Here is a 23060-nt window from a genome sequence, read left to right on the forward strand (position 1 = left end):
AGAGATAGATGGTGCTATATCCTCAACTGCTCTCAAACTAAACCAACAACCATTCCAACTCTACTGCAGAGAGCACAACTCCTTTGGGCTGGCCACATTTTTTGAATGCCAAACATACACTTGTCAAAAAGACTATTTTATGGAGATCTCACACAGGGCAAGTGCTCACAAGATGATCAGGAAAAAAAAAATGATACAAGGACACCCTCAAGGTCTCTCTTAAGAATTTTAGAATTGATTGTATGACATGGGAGGCACTAGCACAAGATTGCCCAGCATGGTGTGCCCTCATCAGAGAAGGTGCAAAGCAGAAGTGAATTACCACAGGACAAATGTGAGAAATGCAGAATTAGAGAGTCCACTCCAAATAGTTATAGAAACTAGTTGTGTCTGACCTGTGGCAGGCCATTCTGAGCTCATATTCATATGATCAGTCACAATTGGACCCACTGTAATTCGATTCTAACATAGTGATGTCATTTTGATCTCTTTGAGAATGAAAGACAACCACCACTATTTAGGCAGAATATATACAGGCCATTTAATCTATACATTCATTCATCTTCCTCTTCTCCAATTAGCAAACAATTCCTAGTTTCGTAATGTTAAAACTTGTTCATGTGTGTCCAAAACACTCAGATTGGATCTACATGACATCCCAACAAGATGAGTGATAAATAATCCAAAAAATTATCTTGGGAGTACAGTTTTTAGAATTTTTTTTAAATTTTCATTAAACCATTTAAAGGGTGTTATGATATTATATGGACTTAACTGAAAAGCTGCTATTCCAGTGAAGTTCTGGTGAGATCAAATTAATAGTTCTCTTGATTCAATAAAGATTTCTCAAGTATTTACTATGTTTAGACATAGGGGAGATATAAAAATAAGTACAACATGTTCTTATTTATAAATTCAGAGAGTTGATAATCTAATTAGGGAATTAAGGCATAAACAAGTAACCAAAATACATAAATTCAAAAATAGTGACATGGAATTCAGAAAAAGGAGATACATTAATTCACAATATTAAGGGAGGAGGTTGATCAGAAAAGACTTCATGGATAAAGTAATATTTGAATGAGGCTTTGAACCAGCAGAAATAGAAAGAAGGGAAAAAAGGTTTTGATTTAATTTGCTTTATTTCAGAATTTAAAATAGAAATCTTTCTCTGATATACTAAACTCCTCAGAGTCACCCAGGTTTCCCAGTTTTTACATTCCCTGTTTTGTGGGCAGTACAATATATAGGTAAAAGAGGTTTTCTTATATGTATGATAAGTATAAGAGGCAAGTTTCAGTTAGATCTTTCTAACCCTCAAGTCCAGAATTTTATCCACTGGGCCATGTTATCTCATTCACATGCTATCCCTACTTATAATAAGAAACAAAATGGTAAAATTATTTGTCCTAATTTAAAAAAAAACACTAGAAAGATAGGAACATGACTAATCTAGGACTCCTGTGATATGGGTTTAGTCCCTAACTCTGTCATTGATTGCTATGTGATTTTGAATAAGTAATTTCAAGTAATTTCAAATAAGTAATTTCTGAGCCCTTTTTCACTATTTGTAAAATTAGGCTTTTCACTAGATGGTCTAACTTCACTATAAATAATATTCACTGTTTCGTTGAGGAGGTAGCACCTTACTCAAAGGCATCATCCCATCTACTTGTATTGGTAGACACATGAGACCACCCCTTCTTTGTTCTCACCACAATGGAAGCATTGGTTTGAGGAAAAAACCCTCCAGTATTATCACTTATCAATGAATATATTTACAAAATTGGCTTGCTTTTCTGCCTTCTTTAGTAGAGAGGACATAATGGAATCTGCAGTAGCACTTGTTATGTCTGGGTATCTACAGACATTCAGACTGATATACTGAAATCCCAGATTCCACTCTTACCTGTTATGGGAGAAGTGACACTCCCATTATGGGAGAACTGACTTATCTATCCCCAATGTGAAAGAACTGACCTATCCCCATCAGGAAGTAGAGCTTTTCGAATCTTATTTGAGAATCTTATATGAAAACTGTATGAAAGAAGATACACACAAAACCTAAGTCCTTTCCTAGGGCAAATACCAGGAATGTCTCCTTCCTTTTTGTTTCTAACCTTTTTCAGAAATCAAATTTGGTGACCTCATTTGCTCCTCTTCTAGAATGGTAATTCCCTCTCATCACACCCCAGCTGTTATATCAGATAATGCCAGCTGTGGCATCCCTGCTTCTTTGTCAAATAACCTAACATACCACTTTGCCAACTCGAGTGTGGGGATGCAGGTATACTTTGAAGGTGTCCTTGGTGTATCAGGATTTACCAAAGTACATAAAGTTGAACAAAATTTTAGAAATCAACATATCCCAACTCCCTCGTTTTACAAATACAGAATCTGAGGGCTTTCCCAAAGTCAAAGAGAGAATTAGTGACAGAACCAGAATTATTAGAAGCCGGACTTCAGTCATCTAGCAAAACAAAACATTTTTCCCCATTTTATGCCCATTTCTCATATACTGGTTTTGCCAGTTTATGACCAGGAAATTGGAAACTTCTAGCTTAAGGCACACCTGTTACATAAATCCTTTCCTGATTATTCTAACTTTTTCTAATTTCTCCAGTGTATAAACTCCTTATAATCCAGAATAGTAGTTATACAATATACACCACAACCCATTAAAAAAAAAAAGCGTTTCTTAAGTGAAACTGTTTCTACTATCAAGGGACTTACATTTCAGTGGAAGGAGGTAGCATGTGCATATTTATCTGTATATAACACATGTATAACATAGGTAAATAAGTGTAAAGCAGCACCATAGAAGAAGGCATTATCAGCCAGGGAAAACAGGAAAGGCCTGAGCTGATGCCTGAAGGAAACCATGAACTCTAAAAGGTAGAGGAAAGGAGAGAGAAGCTTTTCAGGAACAAGAAAAGGCAAAAGCAAAGACATAGAAATGGCAAAGAGTTGTGTGTGAGTAACAGGAAGGCGACCAATTATTCCTGAACCATTGAGTGCATGGAAGAGAATAATGTATAAGGAGACTAAAAATTAACAAGGACTAGTTTGTGAAGAGCTTTAAATTCCAAGAGAATAATTTATATTTTATCTATATTTATATTTAGTATTTTGAAATGCTTGTTGAGTCTTTTATAGAATACAGTATTATTTTTCCATATAGTAATTGCTTAAATTAAAGAGGAAAGTAGTAGTCCCCATGGTTACTTGGTTGGGATGGGATATGGGTGTGAGGGTGGGAATTTATGTGTGCATGATGTGTGTGCTTATCTATCAACATAATTTGGTGAGGGTTTAAGGGACAGATTGAGAAATAACTGAAATAAGTGTATGGGTTCAGTTGTTGGAAAGGAAACTTAGTTGTCTGAAAAAAGCAGAGAATCAAGGACTTAACACTTTGGCGCCTAAGACAGATTGAGTCTACCCATACCAAGATAGCATCTGAACAGCTGGAAGCTTCCATTGATTTAATTTAACACTGCTCAATCTACAAAATCAAACAAGCTTCAGAAAAACTAGCCTCTACTACTTATGTAATAATCTTTAAAACTGTGTCTAAGGGCATTTACTGAATCTTGGTTACTTGTCTCTACTGTCTTAATACAGAAAGGACATGAAATGGTGGCTCCCTACTTTAATTTGAGCCCTCTGCAGCCACCTGGTTGAAATCAAACAGGCAGGGGGGAAATCAGAATACAGGTCTTTACTGCTTAAGCAAAGAAGCAATCATTTAGACAGGAAAAGGGAAAACATCCTTCACTTAAATTATCCTGTAGGGCCCTGTCCTCCAACCCTTGATAATTACCCAATTCTATATTTCCTTTTGGTTATGGGAAACAAGAGGGAATTTTTCAGTCTTTTTTTCCCATCAGAAACCTGGTTAAATATCAACAAAGGATATTTATAGCAATTTACAATCTGCAGAGTGCTTTACATATATCTATCTCATTTGTGATGATATCAAGGCTGCTCCTTTCAACTATCCCCCCCACTTTTATTTTATTTTATTTTTTTCAGAGGAATAGACCCCAGAGAAACACTCTGTCAATGCCATCTTGGAGAAATTGAATGTCAATGAGATTCAGGTTCAGCTCGTGCAACTTATTTCATCAGGAAGTAGAGTGCATATGTTGTGGTGCTCTTGATATTCACCATCACTAGCTCCCCTTCTAATTTTGGATTCTGTTAGGAGTTGGGGAGCAGGAGAAAGATGACAGAAGAAAAAAATCTCTACGGGGGTGGGGAGAGCCCCCGAATATTGCCCTGGAGAATCTCAGAAGCTCCTGCAGATTCCAGCTTGGAGGCCAGCAAGCACTAAATATGCAGGAACCCCAAAAGAACAACAAAAACCCACCCTTCCCCCATCCTTGCCTAGGCAGCGTGCAGAATGGCAAGTGGAAAAAATGGGGTGGCAGGAAGACACCCTACGGTGCAAGTTAAAGTAGTTCTCCCCAAACCATTAACCAAGCCCCTGCTCCCCCAACCCCCCAAGCCCAAACACCTGCTCCAGGAAAGCTTACTCTGGCTTTCTCTTTCTTCCCCTCCTCCCCACTAAGGCCCAGCTCCTCTCCAGTTAAGAAAGCCGGGGCGGATTTAACGTGGTATTACTTTTAATTAACTCTGCCTCGCCAGTCCTCCACGAACAAGGTAGGAATTAATCTGGCAGGCCCCGCCTGACGTAACATGGGAAAGCGGCGGCCCAAGGAAGGAATGGGGGGGAGAGAGAAAAGGGGAGGGGGGAAGCGGGCGGGCGGGCCAGGCTTCGGATTGCCGGCTGTGGCTGTGACCTCTGTGCGACCCGCGGGGCTCCGGAGGGGACCGAGAGCCAGGGACACAGACTGAGGGAGAGAGGGAGGGAGAGAAAAAACAAACCCGAGGACTCCATTCTCCCCGGGCTGGAGATGAAGAAATTCTTTGGTTCGGGGGGGAATTAAGGAAAGGAGAAATGTTAGTACACTTTTAATTGGAAACCGAGTTCCTCTTTGAGAGCAGCGTGTTTACTTAGGATTGGGCATTAGAACTCAGGGGAGGCTCTAATTGAAGTGAGGGCTTTGGAGATTACGGGGAACATATGGCTCTACCGCCTGGCTCTTTATCTGCATTTTCTCATAAAACTGCCTTTCGTTTGTGTCCTCTTCTCACCCGCTTACATTTCTAAAGGCGTCTTTGAAAAGGCAGGCAGAATGCGCGGGGCTTATTTAATGCAGGGGGCTCAGCCCCTGGAGTGGGGAGCACCTTGCTCCCGGCCTAGCATGGGTGAAATTTACATCCCGTCCTCTGCTTCCCACTACCCCGCGCGCTTCCCTCCGCTTCCCTCCACTCTCAGCCTATCATCCACCACCTCCGTGCTCGTCTGGCCAGGGGCTGACCAGCAGCCCGGGGTGCGAGAGTCACCCGGAATTGACTCCGGTCTTGGATGAAGTGGGGGGGGGGAGAAAAATAACTAGCGAGCCCCACCGAGTTGAATTCAAACGGCATTGAACTAGCGCAAGACCGAGATGGGGTTGTCAAGGAAACGGGAGATCTCCCCCATACATAGCCCCCATTTCAAGCGAATGGAGGGGTAACCTCATGCTTCAGGCCTGCCTGCAAACGTGAACCTGAAGTGGGGGAGAAATGGAAATCAGGATGAATTGGGAAAGAATTATATGACCTCTCGCAGGCACCAAATCTCCTCTGAGCATCATTACCTGCACCAGTAGTATTAAGGCAGAAAGGAAAGAGAGGAAGGAAGTAAAAGAAAGGTTTCAAGATGCTTTGAGTTTGCCTTAGTTTCTCATCATCTGCTTTTAATTCAAGCCCTGGATATAATAGGTGGTTGCAGTGGAGACCACAGATTTAAACTAGAAAGGGACCTTATAGGTCATCTAAATAATCAATCAACTGGCAAACTTTTAAATGCCAACTATATGCCAGATACTGTGGTAGCCACTTGGCATACAAAAAAACAAGCAAAAAAAGAAACAATCCATTCTGTGAAGTGGCTCTCTCTCTCTCTCTCTCTCTCTCTCTCTCTCTCTCTCTCTCTCTCTCTCTCTCTCTCTCTCTTTGTCTCTCTCTCTCTCTCTCTCTTTCTCTTTCTCTCTTTCTCTCTCTCTATTCACATATATATATGCAATGCATGCACTCACATACATGTATATATATTGCATCTATATGTGTACATATATGTACATGTAATATAAAAGTAATAAATGTGAGTACAAGATGATTAAATACAAGGAAAATGGGAAATGAGGATGTTAAAAGCCGAAGTCAATAAACGTTTTATTTGGAAAATGGTGCTTGAGCTTTGTCTTCAAGGAAGCTTTGTCCTTCAAGGGAGGAATTCGAGGAGGTGGAGGTAAGGAAAAGAGTATGTTCTCATCATAGAAGATGATCATTGCAAAATCACTGAGGTGAGACCATATGTGAAGAAAAGAGAAAGGCCAATTTGATGAAATTACACACAGGGTGTAAGGAGAGTAATAGAAAACAAGACTGAAAAGATAACTTGGGGCAGGTCAAAGGCTTTAAAAGCCAAACAAGAAGCTTGATTTTATCTTAGAGCCAATGGAGAAGCAAAAAAGTTCACTGAGTAGATACGTGTGCTTAACAAAAGTTGAAAATGGACTGCAGTAAGAAGACATTTAAGGCAGGAGGATATTTAGCTATGCCTCCCAAAAATGGCAAACATGTGGTCCAGGAGCAGCATCTCCTAAGAGAGGCCCAAATTAGATTAACATACAATTGGCAAATATTTCATGAAATAAATAAAAATAAGACAAAATATATATTACAATTTAAAATTAAGTCAATATGCATCCAAAAGGGATCCTTATGTACAAATTAGAGACCCCTTTCTAAGTGAACTTAACACCATTGGTCCAATCCAACTTTTTCATTTTACACTTGAGGAAATTGAGACTAAGTTATTTGCTTACGGTGACATAAATGAAAATTGAATAGTAGAAGAAGGAATCAGACTCTAAATACACTGCTTCAAGCACTCCCATATTTCCACATCCCAGCTTGGCTAGAACAGCTTATCTTCCCTTTCTCCATCCATCTGAGAAGGAAATGAACTTCTAAACCCAGCCCACCTATTTATCCTCAACCCCTTGAGAAGAAGCTTTGAAATTACAGGTTCGGGGTGGAAGAGGCAAGTGAAAGTAGGGGTAAGAGACAGGAGGAAGAATAATGGTAATATTAAAATAACATCTACTATAATCTACTATAAATTCTCAGGAAGCTTTTGATGGATTGAATAGTAGAGGGAGGATAGCACCCGAGTAAGGGCAATAGTGATAGACTTGAATAGTCATCTATGGTCAGTGTCTAGCCTCCCACACTCTCAGCAGACTGGAAGCTTATTTGGCAGGATATAGAGTTTGAGCAAGATGGAGATCACCACAGGCTTTTTCCTCCTTCAGCTCTCCTACTTACCTGAGAACCAATGGTGGAGATAAAATAGGATGAGAAAGCAGGAATTGTGGTTATTTTGTTACTACCCTTTCATTGATTGAGTTAGGAAAAGTTCCTTAAACCCTATTAGTCTTTTGTCTTTTTTGAAGATGAATACTCTCATATCTCCCAAAGTTCAACCCTTCGAAATGCTGAGATATTGTCTAAAGAAAGACACCTTAGAAGCTTATATGTGATTTGGTATAAAAACAACCTTTCCTGCATTTTCTACTATATATTTTAAAACTTAACTTTTAAGCTTTAAAACATACTTTTAACACACACTCACTCACATGCAGTCTTATTGTTGTTTACACTGAGAGATTCAATAAATACATATTTTTATAAAACAGCAAGTTTAAATGAAAATTTCAAGGTTCATTATCTAATCTTTGAAGATGAAATTACCTAGAACAAGTACTATGCTCCCTCAATAAGCATTCCTTAAAGTCACTTGTAAGGCTAGATGAACCATGACTCTGAAACAAATGAAGATTACACTTTTTACTTCATGTTTTGGGACATGTTTTTGACCTGGATCTAGAAATTATTTCAAAGTAATGTTCATATGTTTTATTGATGTCTTCTTACCTTAGGAGAAAAGTCATTCCTAAGCCACAAGAAAAACATGATGGTCTGATTCACTGAGATTGTCAAAATTATGCTAATGTCAATAATTCAGTATTTCAAAAATCCATTTTTCATATTTATTGTCTCTCTTTTCATTAATACAAAGTAGGATCCCATTAATGATTTTCATCAATAACTGCCACTAGAGAAAAAGTGATAAATATAGAAAAACCTGAAGGTAGTAGTCACATCTAACTGCTTTTTAAAATCGTTAAGGTTTACGGCAACAGGTCATTTTCCTCCCAGTGAGTGTTTGTTCAGTTTGAGACCTCTGGCAAAACTGTTATGATGAGCATTGCACTGACAACTCACTGAAATGGATACAGTCAGTTTAGGGTCAAGTCAATCCAAAGAGGTGACTCTCGCTCAATTCACCTCCCAATAACCAGACCCCTAGGGCTCTCAACTCTGCTATCTGAATGGGTTTCTACTCTCACCTTTCTATGTGACAATAGTTCTATAAAAGAATAAAGGATGGCCCATTGATAGCAAGGTATTATCTCTCAAGTTTCAGTAACAATGTCTTAGATTCTCCTAGGAATTAGACTAGCTCATAACCAAGACTTCAGCTGGGATTCTCTTGGAAAAATTTTCAGGTATTATAGTGAATTTAAGATATGTCCCTTAGTTCTGATTAGTTCAAGATGATTCATATGGCTCATTACAGTGGGTGATTAATTGCATTGTTTGAGATCTGTTCTGACTTCTGTTGCTGTTGTTCTATCTAATTTTCCTCCATTCTGTGACTACATCCTTTCAACTCATCTTCCTCTTTCACAACTACATCTTTTACAACACAACTATAAGCCACTAGAAAAACTAGAATGTTGAGATGTGTAGAAATCCTCCACCAGGAAAACAACTTAAAGCATATAGTGATTCAATAATATGAAAAATCAGTATATTATAATTATTGTTATTATTATACAATTCATGCTCAAGACAAAGTCTGTCATTTCCTCCTGTATGATACAGAAGAATCTAATCAGACTAAAGGGCTAGTTAGTATATGAGTGAAGATATAGATCAGGATAACTGGTTCTTCATTTGGATATCCAAGTATTCTAATGTCATCCAAATAATACCTTAACTAATTTTAGAGCCTTTGTTCATATCATATTCCATATCTTTAATGTACTCATATCCTTCTACAATTCTATGGTTACTCATAGCCATCTTTTAATATCCTGTTTACCTCCCATCTCCTCAATGAAGCCTTTCTTGGCCCTATCAAGTAAGAAACTATTTCTCCCTCATCTCATCTCCTAAAGGACAGATAGTTCATATTATTCATTGTTATTTATCTATTATTTACCTTCTTCCTGGTACAATTTCACTGATTACTTTTTCACTTGTATTATCTTACCTCCCCAACTATAAGTGACTCGTTTGAATACAGTTAAACTTTATTTTTTTTTTCATGATATTCTTATAGACAAGAAAAATATAATTGGGCTAAGTGACAAAGTATTTAGATAGATTCAAAACTAATAGAGTATCTAGTGCTAGAGAATAATAATTAATTTACCAATAATATACCAATTTACCAATAAAATACCAATTAATTTACCAAAGTAAAAACCAGAAGAATTTCTCCAATGGAGAGCTTCAATAATCTATCTTTGGTGTTATGCTTTTTAACATTTAATTACTATTTTGATCAAAGGTTCTTAACCTGGAGGCCCCTGACTTTGATTTTTTAAATAATTGATCCCAATTTAAATATATTTAATTTCATTTGTAATCTATATTTAAGCATATGTAATTAAAAAGGTTATTCCAAGAAGGATCACATAGAATTTACTAGACTGCCAAAGGAATCTATGATATAAACAAGGTAAAGAATTCCTATTGGAGAAATAGCCATCATGTATTTATCAGATTTCCAGATGACAAAAACTGAGAAGGATGGCTAACATATAGAGTGATGAAGATGGGATCCTTCATAAACTTAAGTAGGTTTAAATGATAGATCAAGTCAAGTAAGATAAAATTTAAAAGAGGTTTGACAGGTACAGTGATATTTGTAATATATAAAAAGACCTAGAGGAAGTTCTTTAGAGTGGGGTAGCTCTTTTTTTTTTGGAAGGTCTACGGGAAAGTTGGATGACTTCCACAGGATGTCAAGGTAGAGACAGAATGTTATCTCTTCAAATGGAAGAAGTACCTAGGTATATGAGATCACAAATCCTTCAAAGAGCTGAGGGATGTTTATGTTAGTCTCAATACCTTACACAGTGGTTCTATCTTATATATTTCATCTGCATGCCTTCCCATGCCAATTGTAACATAGCCATTCAATAGTTGATTAATTGATTCAATTGCACATTTGTTTTCAATATTTATTGTTGCTTTTTCTGTGATCTGCATTTGAGGTGCAGGGGTCTACTTATCAGCATTCCCTTTGATCATACCTAACACATATACACAAGAGTGTTTTTAGTCTTCTATGATCACAGCAGCATGCTAAACACATGCTACAAACATAGGTTAATATGCCAGCATCTGGTCCTTGAAATGTAGACCTGGCTTTTCATTCCCTCAAGTTTTTATATCTTGGTTATTATAGGGAGGTCTACAGAGGGTAAAGGGTTGGATTAGCTCTGACTTTATCTGGCATCTATGTACTTTTATGATATCCATCACTGAAGTATTCAGAAAAAGCAATAACCTGGTTCACTCCCAATCCTTAATAAGACATATAAACATACAGTCCACCATCATTTGAACCTTCTTCAAACACACATTTTCCAAACCTACAAATTGTATTCAGAAGCCTTTAGTGCTTTTCTTTCTCCATTGACTCCAGGACTTAGGGCATTTGGAGATGATTTTTTTTCCCTCCATGCTGAGATCCCTTGTTCAGAAGTCATACTAGCATGCAAGATCAATATTCAGATCTTTTAGAAAATGCATTGAATTTATCAAATGTGATTTATGAGGTCAAAATCAGAATGTTAATGCAATATTATGCAGTAAAATTTTCCTGTGCTTTTTGATAGCAAAGGATTCATTATTTCTTTCTGGCATGTTTGATTGGAGAATGGTGCTATTGAGCACAAAGTCATGGATTAGGTCCCTATAAAGGCAAGTTATATTTGTTCTGTTCCATGCAATAATTTTGAATATCAAGAAATCATCTAATTTGGGTAAGCTGAAATTATTTCCCTTCATAATCTCTCCCTTTTAGACACAATGAACTTATCATTCTCTGTCCTAACCTAATTATATCTTATAGCCATGCCTTTACTCACATTTCCCCCTGAATTTCTAATAGGCCACCCCATTCTCTCTCACCTATTGAAATATTTCTCTTCATTCAAGGCACTTAAAGTTCTCTATGTCTGTCTACTATGAAGCAATAATTTCTTCCTTGAAGCTCTCATTTGTAACTTTCAATATCTTCTTTGCATTTATCCTATTTTTATATTGAAATTATTTATATACATATCTGATCTTACTACTAGTTAGTTTTTGAGCATTTATTTTGTTTACTATATGGAAGCATTGAGCTAAGCAGTAAGGATATAAAGAAATTTTAAAAAACAGTCCCTACTCTCTAAGAGATTATATTTCAATGGGACAAAATATTTAAATAACTTTATACATAAAAGATATTTATATAAAGAGAACAAATGGAAGACAACTTTAAAGGGAAAAGATCTGCAAGAGTTGTTAATCTGGGGACTTTGAACTTATTTTTTAAAAAATATTATTTCATTAGAATCATTTTCCTTTGTAATCCTATATATTTTATTTTATGCATTTAAATATATTTTCCTAGCAAGACTTCAACTTGTCCTGCGAACAAAGGAGAGGAGGGGCTAAGTATCCTCCCTTCAGCAGCTTGGGAGACAGGGAAAAGCCTTCTTCAAAAAGTGGGCTTTGTTAAGTCAAGAAGAAAACCAGGGCAAATAAGAGGAAAATATAAAGGGGAAGAACATTCCAGGCATGAGGAACAGCCAGCACAATGAATGAAATCAGGAGATGGAGTACAATGTATAAGGAATAGCAAAATAGTTCAATATAGCTGGATTATAGAGTTTATGGAAAGGAGTAAGTATATATGTAGAAAGATAAGAATGGTCCAGGTCATGAAGACATTTATATACCAAATAGAGCAATTTAGGTTGAATCTTAGAGATAAAAGGAAAGCTCTAGAGGAAGATGAGATGGTCAGAATTACACTTTAAGAAAATCATTTTGGCAGTTAAGTGCATATGGATTAGCATGAGGAGAGGCTTAAAAATGAGCATTTGAGGATGCCACAAAGTTTGAGGGCTTTAATGAATTGGAGAATGGTGATACCTCCAATAGTAACAGGCAAGTTGGAAATAGTAAAGGGCTTGGGGGAAAATTAATGAGGAATTTTTAAAAACATGTTTGAGATACCCATTTCAAAATGTCCAATAGGTGGTTGAACTCAAGAGTGAGGCTATACCTGTTTATATAAATCTGAGAATTATCTTCCTAGAAATAATTATTGAACCTATGGAATCTGATGAGATCCCCAAGTGAAAAATTATAAAGTTGAGAGAAAAAGAGCCCAAGACATATCCTGGGGTCCCCCAGCAGTAATAGGCATGACATGGATGGAAATCAAGGAAAGGAGACTGAAAAAGAGTGATTGTATAATCGGAACAAAACCAGATAAAAATTGTGTAATGAAAACTGTGAGAGTAAAGAATATCCAGGAAGAGGGAAGGTCATAAACAATGGCAAAGGCTGAAGAAAAGCCAACAAGAATAAAGATTGATAAAAGGCTATTAGATCTAGCAATTGAGAAGTCTTTGGTAACTTTGGAGAGAGCAGCTTTGCTTGAACAATGAGATTAAAACTGAGAATGGATATATTTTAAAAGAGTTGGAAGTGGAGATATGTAGTGTCAGTGACTTTTCCAAGAAGTTCAGTTAGGAAGGGAATGAGGGATGCAGTATCATAGCTGTTGGGAATTATGGAATCAAGTAAGGGTTTTTGAAGATAGAAGACACATAGATTTATCTGTAGGAAGAATATGGAGAGAATGAAACTGAGAGGATATAAGATGATTTTTGGAAGTAGTATGCTGGAGAATATAAGAGAAGACTGGATCAAGTTTTGAACTTGATAAAGAGAAGGGTGACCTCTTTCTGTGAAACTGATTAAAGAGGAGATAGTTGGGGAGGTAAGATATCTGAGTTACGTGAAATGAGGAGGATCATGATTTGGACAAAGACCAGGGTAAGGAGTTGTAAGACAAAGGGAAAGCTAAAATGAGTAAAAAGTATCATCAGATAAATTTTAGAATTTTTAGACATGGAAACAGAATACCTGTGAATGATAGCAAGATAAAAGAATGACTGTTTCTCTGTATAGTTGTGGTAAAGTAAAGAAGTGTATCTTGAAAATTGAAAAAAAAATGAAACCAAATTATAAATGAGAATTGGTAACAACCTTTCCCTGAAGACCTCTCATAACCCTTTATAGTGATTTTCTAATGTAATTATCATATAATATTATACATTATTGTTTTCTTTGGTGTTATTCCTTAGCTAGACCATAAGCTTCTTTAGAATCAGTATTTAAAGGAATCTGGAGAGATGTAGGGGAGAGGTTGGTCAAGTTCTTGCCTTTACTTTGCCATCTTGGCTCTGCATTCTATACTATAAGCTTCTTAAAGGAAGAAATATGTCCTATCTAGACTTTTTTTCTCCCCTGTTATTTAGGATGGGATAATGTTCCCAATAGTCATTAGTGGTGGATACTATATTTTATTTCTTCTTCCTATCTCCTAGTACAGTTCTGGAAAGAATACAAAGAATTCTGGAACAAATCCAACAAAATTTTAGTAACAGTGACTGAATTCAGAATTTGAGGACTGTCTATCAATAGGGGGAATCTACAATTGTTTAAGTACTCTGGAAATACTGATGCCATTTATCTATTCCCTATTAACTTTCAGCAATTCAAGAATGATGAACTAGGTATGACCAACAAAGTCCATTGAACAAATCATAATATAAATCAGTAAATCAGTTGATTTCAAGTAGGTAGGTATAGAAATCAACCCATCCCTTCAATGCACAAGTGCAGAAGGCACCTCTCTTCTTCAATCCTGCAGCTTACAACATCAGAGCTAGAAATCTTTTTGAAAGGAAAACTGTCCTAATTTTATACTTATCTGGCAGAAATGTGACTATAATCAAGACAGATCATTAAGCCAAGAACCTGGTAGAATTAACTCTCCATGACCCTGTCTTTTACTTCTTTACTTATCACCATGATACTTAGCACAAGGCTGAATGCATAATAAAAATAACTAGTAGTTATACAGAGCTTTAAGTTTTGGGAAATGATTTACAAATAGTATCTCAACTGGTCCTCACAGTAACCTTAAGAAATAGGTACTACTATTAACCCTATTTTATAGATGAGGAAATTGAGACAAAGGGCTCTGAAGTCACATAACTAATAAAAATCTGAAGCAGGATTTGAGTTTAGCAGTTCTTCCTGATTACAGGTCCAGCATTCTATCCATTGCACCACTCAGCAGCCTTCAACTGGTACTCAGCAAATCTTTCTTTAACTTTACAGACTTGTGATTTCATCAGTATGCAATATCCCTGCACTGAGACAGACCATTGCTCCTCTGTTCTATACTTAATGGTCTTCATTGGTTATGGTGAGTGAGGAATGGTGGGAAATCAAAAATTGGTATCCAAAGATGGGTCAGTCCAAGAATAACACATGAAGAGGAGCAGACAGAGCCTATACCACTGAATCAGAGCTTTCTCCCATAGAATGCAAATAGAAAGTATCTGAGACACTGGTGGCAGCCTGTGTTCCACCAAACATCAAGGAGCATTCCCAATGAAAGGAATGAGTTACTCTGCTATGGACTTGGGAGAAAAGAAATGTTGGATGACATTTGAGTAATAGATGAATTGAAAACTAGTCAGAAAATATGCTGCCTTCTACAGCAAGTACCCTAAAGAATCTCTTATAAGAATCATTGAAGCCAGTGACTCTTGACCTTCTTTTCTGATGCAAGTCTGGAATAAGGCAGAATAGAAAGAACTCTCATGTTTCTGAAGTCCTAAATGAAGACTGAAGAGGTGACATTTTAATTTCTTCTTCCATTGGAAGAATATCAAAACAAGTAAACAATTGTCACCTATTATGTACCAAACACTGGGGATATAAAATAAAACAAATACACATACACACACACACACACACACACACACACACACACACACTACCATCATCACCACCACCACCACCACCATCACTATCAGCAACAGAAACTATTCCTGTTCTCAAGAACAGAATAGAAGAAACAACATGTAAAATCTTATGTATGGACAGAAAATTCCAGGTTAAATTGAGGGTAATATCAGAAGGAAAAAAAACTAATGCTGAAAAGGACTAGGAAAGGCTTCTTCTTTAAAAAAACAAAAACAAAAACAAAAACAAAAACAAAAACAAAAAACAACAACAACAAAAAAAATACAAACAAAAAAAAAAACCTTGTGTTTGAGTTAATTCTTGAAGAAGCCATGGAAGCCAGGAGGCAGAAATAAAATTAGGGTAGGGCGAGGAGGAGAATGGTACTCCAGAAGTGGAGAAAGGTAAGTGAAAAGGCGCAGGTGAGAGATGGAGTGTCATGTTTGAGTAACAGGAAGAATGTCTATATTGCTAGATCATATTGAATTAAAGAAAAGTGTAAAAAAAAAACTAGAAAGATAGGAAGGAAATGGATTATGAAGGCTTTAAAAGCCAAATCAAGGATTTTATATTTGATCCAGAGAGCAATAGAGAGTCACTAGAGTTTACAGAATAGGGGAAGTGACATGGTCAGACCATTTTAGGAGGATGATTTTGGCAGCTATGTAAAAGATAGTGCAGACAGTTAGGTGGTAGCATACCACATAGAGAGTTGGACCTGTAGGCAGAAAAACTCATCTTTCTGAGTTCAAATCCAGCCTTAGACACATACTAGCCTCATGACCCAAGTTAGACACTTAATCCTATTTGCCTCAGTTTCCTTATCTGTAAAATGAGCTGGAGGATGAAATAGCAAGCCACTCCAAGATCTCTGCCAAGAAATGGGGTCATGGAGAGTTGGACAGAAGTGAAAAGTGACTTCACCACAAGAATGGATGAGAGATTTATAAATCTGAAAGTACTGTATATCATTATTATCAAGTGACAACTTCTCCCTTTTGAGAGCTTGTTAATAATTTAGTCTAATATCTTACCAGGAATCATTATTCCATTTATAAGACTAGAGTCTGAGCTGCTTTTTGTAACCTTCTTTTCCTCCATACCCTCCTCAAAACCAGCTTTTTCTCTACTTCTAATTCACAGCTAATGTACTTAATCAGTATAACATTGTCACCTCACCTGCTGCTGAGTCCTGTTGTTTCTATTTTTGAAAAATCATGTATATCCCCTTCTCTTTTTGCAAAAGTGATTCCTGGTAAGATATTAGCCAGATTATTAATGAGCTCTCAAAAGAGAGAAATCTCACTTGATAAAAGTGACATTCTAATACAGTACTTTCAGGCTAATAAAGTGTTTTCTTCTCAGTTACCCTCAGGGACAGGTAACAGAAGTATTACTTTTACTTTACGTAACAGAAGTATTATTATCCCCATTTTATAGATGGGGCAACTGAAGCTCAAAGAGATTAATTTGTCAGTTGACCAAAATTACCTGGCTTGTAATTGCCTCAAGCATGATTTGAATCCAGGGTTCCCAGATTCAAGCTACTTCAAATAAAGTCAAACCCCCAACCTCTTTAGAAAAGACCATCATCCTGGGGCCATTTCAGAGGAAAGAATAGTGTAGAAGAAAGAACTGAGGTCATGAGAGAGCGAGGTTCAAATCCCACCTTTGCTACTTATTTCTGGGTGACACTGAGCTAGACACTTAACTTCTAGCAGACTCGGTTTCTTTTTGTGTAAGATGGGGATAATCCCTCTACTATCTACTTCACAGGGTTGTTGTGAGGAAAGGGTTTTGTAAACCTTAAAGTGCTATATAAACATGAGCTATTATTCCCATTGTTTTCACTCTAGGAGGGGAGGGAGCAGGCTGAGATGCTTTCTTTAGTAACCCTGGCAACGGGAGGATTTGCCAGCCAGCTTGTTGGAAGTTTTCTGATGCTGGCTACAGAATCCATCACGACTTTAATGATTTTGCCTCAAGACCACAGGCAAAGCACAGACCCAAGGATGAAAGAATAGCAGATCAACAATGTGTAAATGCCCTGAATCTGTTCCCAATTCTACCAGATTATACGATCACAAATTGCAAGATTCCAGAGTTTGAAAGGACATGAAGGGTCCATTGAGTCTAAAATATACCTGAAAAGAATCTACAAGGGTCCAAAAACCTCCAAAAAGGCATGTACTGCATCAATTGGCATCCCATTCAATGTTTGATTAACTGTTAACTAGTGATTCCTTATATGAAATCCAAACTTTTGCAAATTTTGTAAAATTTCTTTTTGTAAATCTTTCTATTGCTCCAAATTCTGTCATATGGGTCTAATAGGACAAGTATAATCACCCCTTCAGACAGCAGTCCTTTATATGCTTGAAGACACCCATCATATAGACACTAATGCTTTGTTTCCAGACTCAACATCCCATTTTCTTTAACAGAGTTTCATTCTCCATGAAGGTGAGGCCCTCTATCATCTCTGTTACCTTCTTCTAGATGCCTTCCAGGCTATTAATTTCTTCATAACAAAACACAATATTCTAAATGCGATCTAACCAGCCTACGATAGTACTCTCTAAAAAACAATATAGAGATTTTGTTGTTGTTCATTCATTTCAGTCCTGTCTGATTCATATGACTCCTTTTGGGTTTCTCTTGGCAAAGATACTGGTGTGGTTTGCCATTTCCTTTTCCGGTTCATTTTACAGATGAAGAAACTGAGGCAAACATGGTGAAATGACTTCTCCAAGGTCATACAGCTACTGTGTCAGAAGTTGGATTCAAACTCCAGAAGATGAACCCTGCATTCTATCTACTATGCCATCTAACAGCCTAAGTAATTCCTCATTTAATATTTAACATTAACATAAATCACCATCTTGAACACACTCCCCTGGGCTTGGTCCAGTTTATCAACATCCTTCTGAAAACATGTTCTTCCAGAGAGAGGACTGTGGGAACTGAGTGTGGATCCCAACATAGCATTTTCACTCTTTTTGTTGTTGTTTGCTTGCATTTTATTTTCTTTCTCATTTTTCCCTTTTTGCTTTGATTTTTCTTGTATAGCAAGATAATTGTATAAATACATATGCATATATTGGAATGAACATATATTTTACCATGTAAAACATATATTGGATTATTTGTTATCTAGGAGAGGAGGTGGGGGAAGGGGCAAACATTAGAACACAAAGTTTTGCAAGTTAATGTTTAAAAATTATCCATGCATATCTTTTGAAAATTAAAAAGCTTTAATTAAAAAAAAAACATGATCAACAAATTGATCATAATACTGAACACAATGTGAACAATATAGACTAAAACAAGGCATTTTTTCTATGATAGATATTGGGGAGAAGGCTAATATAGAGTAATTGGCATCAGGGTTAAGCCAATGGGCAAAAGAAACAAAAGAAGATTAAGAAACTCAGAGAGAACAAATTGATTTTAATGCTTCAAATCATAGAGCTATAATGGATGCAACAGGTACTCTAGGAAATCCCCTAGGCAAATCATGAGTCAAGTTTACACTAACTTACCTAAATAGCACTTCCTGAATCTCTGGCTAAAAACCTCTGATAATAAAGAACAAAGTTTCCCTACTAACTTGTCTTCTCCCTTCACTCCTACCATAGGATACTAACTACATTCTACTTCTGCACAATCCTCTTTGTTAAGAAAGGTTTCCTCCTGTTGAGCTGCAATTTGCCTCTATGTAACATCCCATTATTAGCCCTTGCTTTCTAGGGTCAGACTGAACAAATATAATCCCTCTTCCATATGACAAACTTTCAAGTATTTGAAAGCTACTATTATACCTCCCCAACTCTCACTAACTATGTGATCACAAGGCTCTCTGGAACTCATTTTTTTCCTATATTTTAAATAGGAATAATAGCATTGTTATAGCCTATTTCAAAAGGTTGTTGGAATGGGAAGTACTTTATAAACCTTAAGGTGGAAATACAGACATGTGAACAATTGTTATTCTAATAAAGGCAAATTTGTGCTACAAGACTCTTTCAGAGAAAAAGAAATTGGGACTTGCAATCATAAAGCAAGTACAATAGTAGCTGTCATATAAACAGTGATATATGAGGTGTCCCAAAGTCAGTGCAATTTAAAGTGACTGAAGCTTGAAACTGCACTAAAACTTTTGGAATATCATGTAGATGTGTAGATATGTATATACATATGCATGTATATATGTACAAATAAATATTTGTATATAAAATATATGAAATAAAATAAATGCATGTAATATGATATGTTGTGTGATGTATTACATATAGAAAATAAAATATAAATATAATATTATTATATATGTGTGCACATACATATATTGATATGTCAGTCCTACTTACCTCCACTTGCCTCAGTTTCCTCTAAATTGAGCTGGAGAAGGAAATGACAAACCATTCTAGTACTTTTGCCAAGAAAAACCCAAAAAAGGTCATGAAATCATACATGGCTGAATACGTAAAAACAGCAAAGTTTATATATTGTTCACTGACAGTATATGTATATATGTACATGTGTATTATATATATACTATGTGTATATGTTACATATGTGTATGCACATATTTGTATATGTTTATATCTTATTTGGTCTTTGCCACTTTACAGAGGAAAAGGTCTAAATGGCATGCATTTAGTAGGTAGAATATAGGATTCAAATTCAAGCTTTTTCAATGCCATATCTTCCAGTCTTAAACTACTGCTATTATAAAAACATCATAAAGGGTTTGCTCTTGTTAAGCTTTTTTACAGAATGGTGATGACTACAGAACAAAACACCATGCATTAAATTAGAAGCTGAAATCAACAGATGATCATCACTGTTCCATATTTTCATCTAATTAGAATTGTATGATGCTTATGTGGACAGTGATGGTCCCCCCTTTTTTTCATATTTCAACAATAGGGGGCAGCTAGTTGGTGCAGTGGATAGAGCACCAGCCCTGAAGTCAGGAGAACCTGAGTTCAAATCTAATCTCAGACACTTGACACTTCCCGGCTGTGTGATCCTGGGCAAGTCACTTAACCCCAATTGCCTCAGCAAAGAAAAAACAAAAACAAAAACAAACAAAAAATTCATTTCCACAATAGATTATAGACCTTCAAGAACATGAAAGTCAGAAAGCAAATGACTGCTTTATACAGGACGAGAGCTTCTAGTAAAATAATTTTGCATAGGAGGATGGAAATCTAGAGCATCATCTTTTAGAATTTAACTTACTATCCTTTCTATTATTGCAGAAGATATTGCCATCCTCCAATTCCCTTAGGTTTGCATTTCAGGAGTTATCTTCAACTCCTTACCCTCTGCCACCCTTAATATTCAGTTATTTGCTAAGTAGCATCAATTCTACTTTCATAAAAATCTAGTCTGTGGAAAAAATTCATTTTATTTCTATATTTCTTCTGAAGAGGTAAAAGTTGCTCTGAAGCATAATTTATTATTCTCATTCTTCTTTCCATCTCTCTTCAAGGGCATTAAGAAGTCAATGCCGATCTAGGATATGTGGAGAAGGGGGGAAAGCAACATTCCAATTACACTCCCCAAAATACATTAATCTCTATCTAGAAAGAAGTATCCCAATTTTATGGATGGGAAATTGAGAGAGAGAGAGAGAGAGAGAGAGAGAGAGAGAGAGAGAGAGAGAGAGAGAGAGAGAGAGAGAGAGAGAGAGAGAGAGAGAGAGAAGTTGTCATTCCTTAGATTCACAATGAGTTTCCAGATAACATGATCCAAGACGCTGGATCTCCTGATTCCCAATCCAGTTATTCATGACTGCCCCATACACTTTCTCCTCCCATTCGCCATCCCACTAGTGTACTTACCAGAGTCTGAAGCCACTGGGCTCACCAGGCTGAGCAGTTCTCGCTCCTTCTCATAGTCACCCTTACAGAGCAACTGTCCCTCTTTCAGAACAAACTCATCACCCTTTTGGAGTTGACGCTCACAGACGCAGCAGCAGAAGCAGCTCAGGTGGTAAACACTTTTCTGGGCCCTCATGACAAATTCATTAGGTGCAATGGCCTCAAAACAACCACCACATTTGACAGCAAACAACCTGGAAGGGGAGAAACCAAAAGCCCTCAGATTGAGAGAACATTAGCTCTGGGACTTCTCCCCATAAGTCAGTCACAAGTAAAAAGTTCCTTTGGGGTTAGAAGGATCTGGGTGAACTTCCTGAAAATCCAGGTGACTCCTAGACATGGGGAAATTTAAAATCTATTTATTATATAACAATTATAGGAGTAATCTGAGGTTGTTAAATCAAATTGCAATTGTAATTGGGGGTGGAGGGAAAAGTGATGAGTTCAAATTAATGGCCAGATTTAGGATGGTGTGTATTCAAACATTTTTTGAGAGGGATGAACTCCAATTTTTTTCAGCATCATAAATATTTCTTCCACTATTAAAGTAATTCAAGTCAATAACTTACATAAAATAGCACAGACTACAGCAAATATTGAAGGCCTTTCCATTCTGGGCTGCATCTTGGATTCTGGCTAGGGGTTAGAGTGGATCAGAAGCAGCAGAGAGAAGAGGAAGGGTAAGAGAAATGAGGGAAGGAAGGAAGAGTTGAGCATGACAAAGACTTGTCACACACAAAGATTGTGTGTAGAATGAAAGAGAAGGAACAACCTAAAAATGAAAATGCTCTAATGCAGTTAATCTAACCTCAGCCTATCTTTCCATCTTTACCTTAAACTTTTAGACATGCCCCCCATTGTTGTAATTTATTTCCTGTTCCTGGAATAAGCCTTCCACCTCCATTAGCTCTATATACTTTAGTTTATATAGAATTGTCAGCATGTTGTTTCTCCAATTAGATTGTAAGCTCCTGGAACATAGTAGCTCCTTAATATACTTACTAATAGAATCATTCATTCATTAAACAAGCATTTATTAAATGATGAGCATTTTGTTAAGCATTATACAAAGTCAACAAACACATAGAAAGCTCTCACAAAATCCAACAACAGGGACATAAAACTCACATACTCAAATAACTAATATAAGTTCCTATTTTTGAATCTCTCAAGCCTTCAACCTAGAACATCTCCACCTTTCCTCTTTTTCTGTTTAACTCCTATTCATCCTTTAAGATTCAAAGCAATCCTTACTTCGTCAATAAATTTTTCCAGATCATACCAGTCTGAATTGATTTTCCTTATTCTGATTTCTTACACCATTTATTGTCTGTGCCAGTCATTATTAAATTAATTATAGATTACATTAAGCACCACCTGTGATTGTGGTGAAAGAAATACCTATAATGGTATAGACCACACAATTAGGAGCCCAATAAATAATCTACCATACCCCTGTCTTCTCTGAAACTCATAGAATAGACAGGGATTATGGCAAATTATTTCTGACTTCTCATCTTGTCTTATAGAAGGATGAATGACTATCAAAAATCTCTGTTTTTAGACACAGATGCTGCAGCAATCGGATATGTTTGGAAAATGCATTTGAAGCAAAGAAGATGCCCTCATCTCACTCTATATACTGGGTATGAGATAAAGCAGGCTCACCTAGTTAGTAAATACATGAAACTCTATTTGAGTTCCAGCTTTCTTCACCCTGAATCCAATGCTCTAAATGTAGAAACCGTGCAGAGTTGTGCTTCTTTTTTTCCCCTAAAGCCTCTTCTTACTCTAAAAATCTGATTTTCTGATTCTGAATTCATTAAATATTGAGAAGATAGAGTTACAGAGTGATTAGAGAGAGATGGATTTCAT

General features: G+C 36.7%; 1 protein-coding gene across 2 annotated transcripts in view; it reads right to left on the minus strand.

Annotated features, from left to right (window-relative positions):
- Positions 1–23060, minus strand: part of LMX1A (LIM homeobox transcription factor 1 alpha) — a 185839-nt gene that overhangs the window by 32524 nt on the left and 130255 nt on the right. For both annotated transcript variants that reach the window (XM_074266479.1, XM_074266478.1), the window contains one exon: positions 21147–21379. In XM_074266479.1, the coding sequence (XP_074122580.1) occupies positions 21147–21379 (233 nt within the window). The remainder of the gene's footprint in view (positions 1–21146; positions 21380–23060) is intronic.

The sequence above is a fragment of the Sminthopsis crassicaudata genome, chromosome 4 (genome assembly GCF_048593235.1).
Source record: "Sminthopsis crassicaudata isolate SCR6 chromosome 4, ASM4859323v1, whole genome shotgun sequence".
Lineage (NCBI taxonomy): Eukaryota > Metazoa > Chordata > Mammalia > Dasyuromorphia > Dasyuridae > Sminthopsis > Sminthopsis crassicaudata.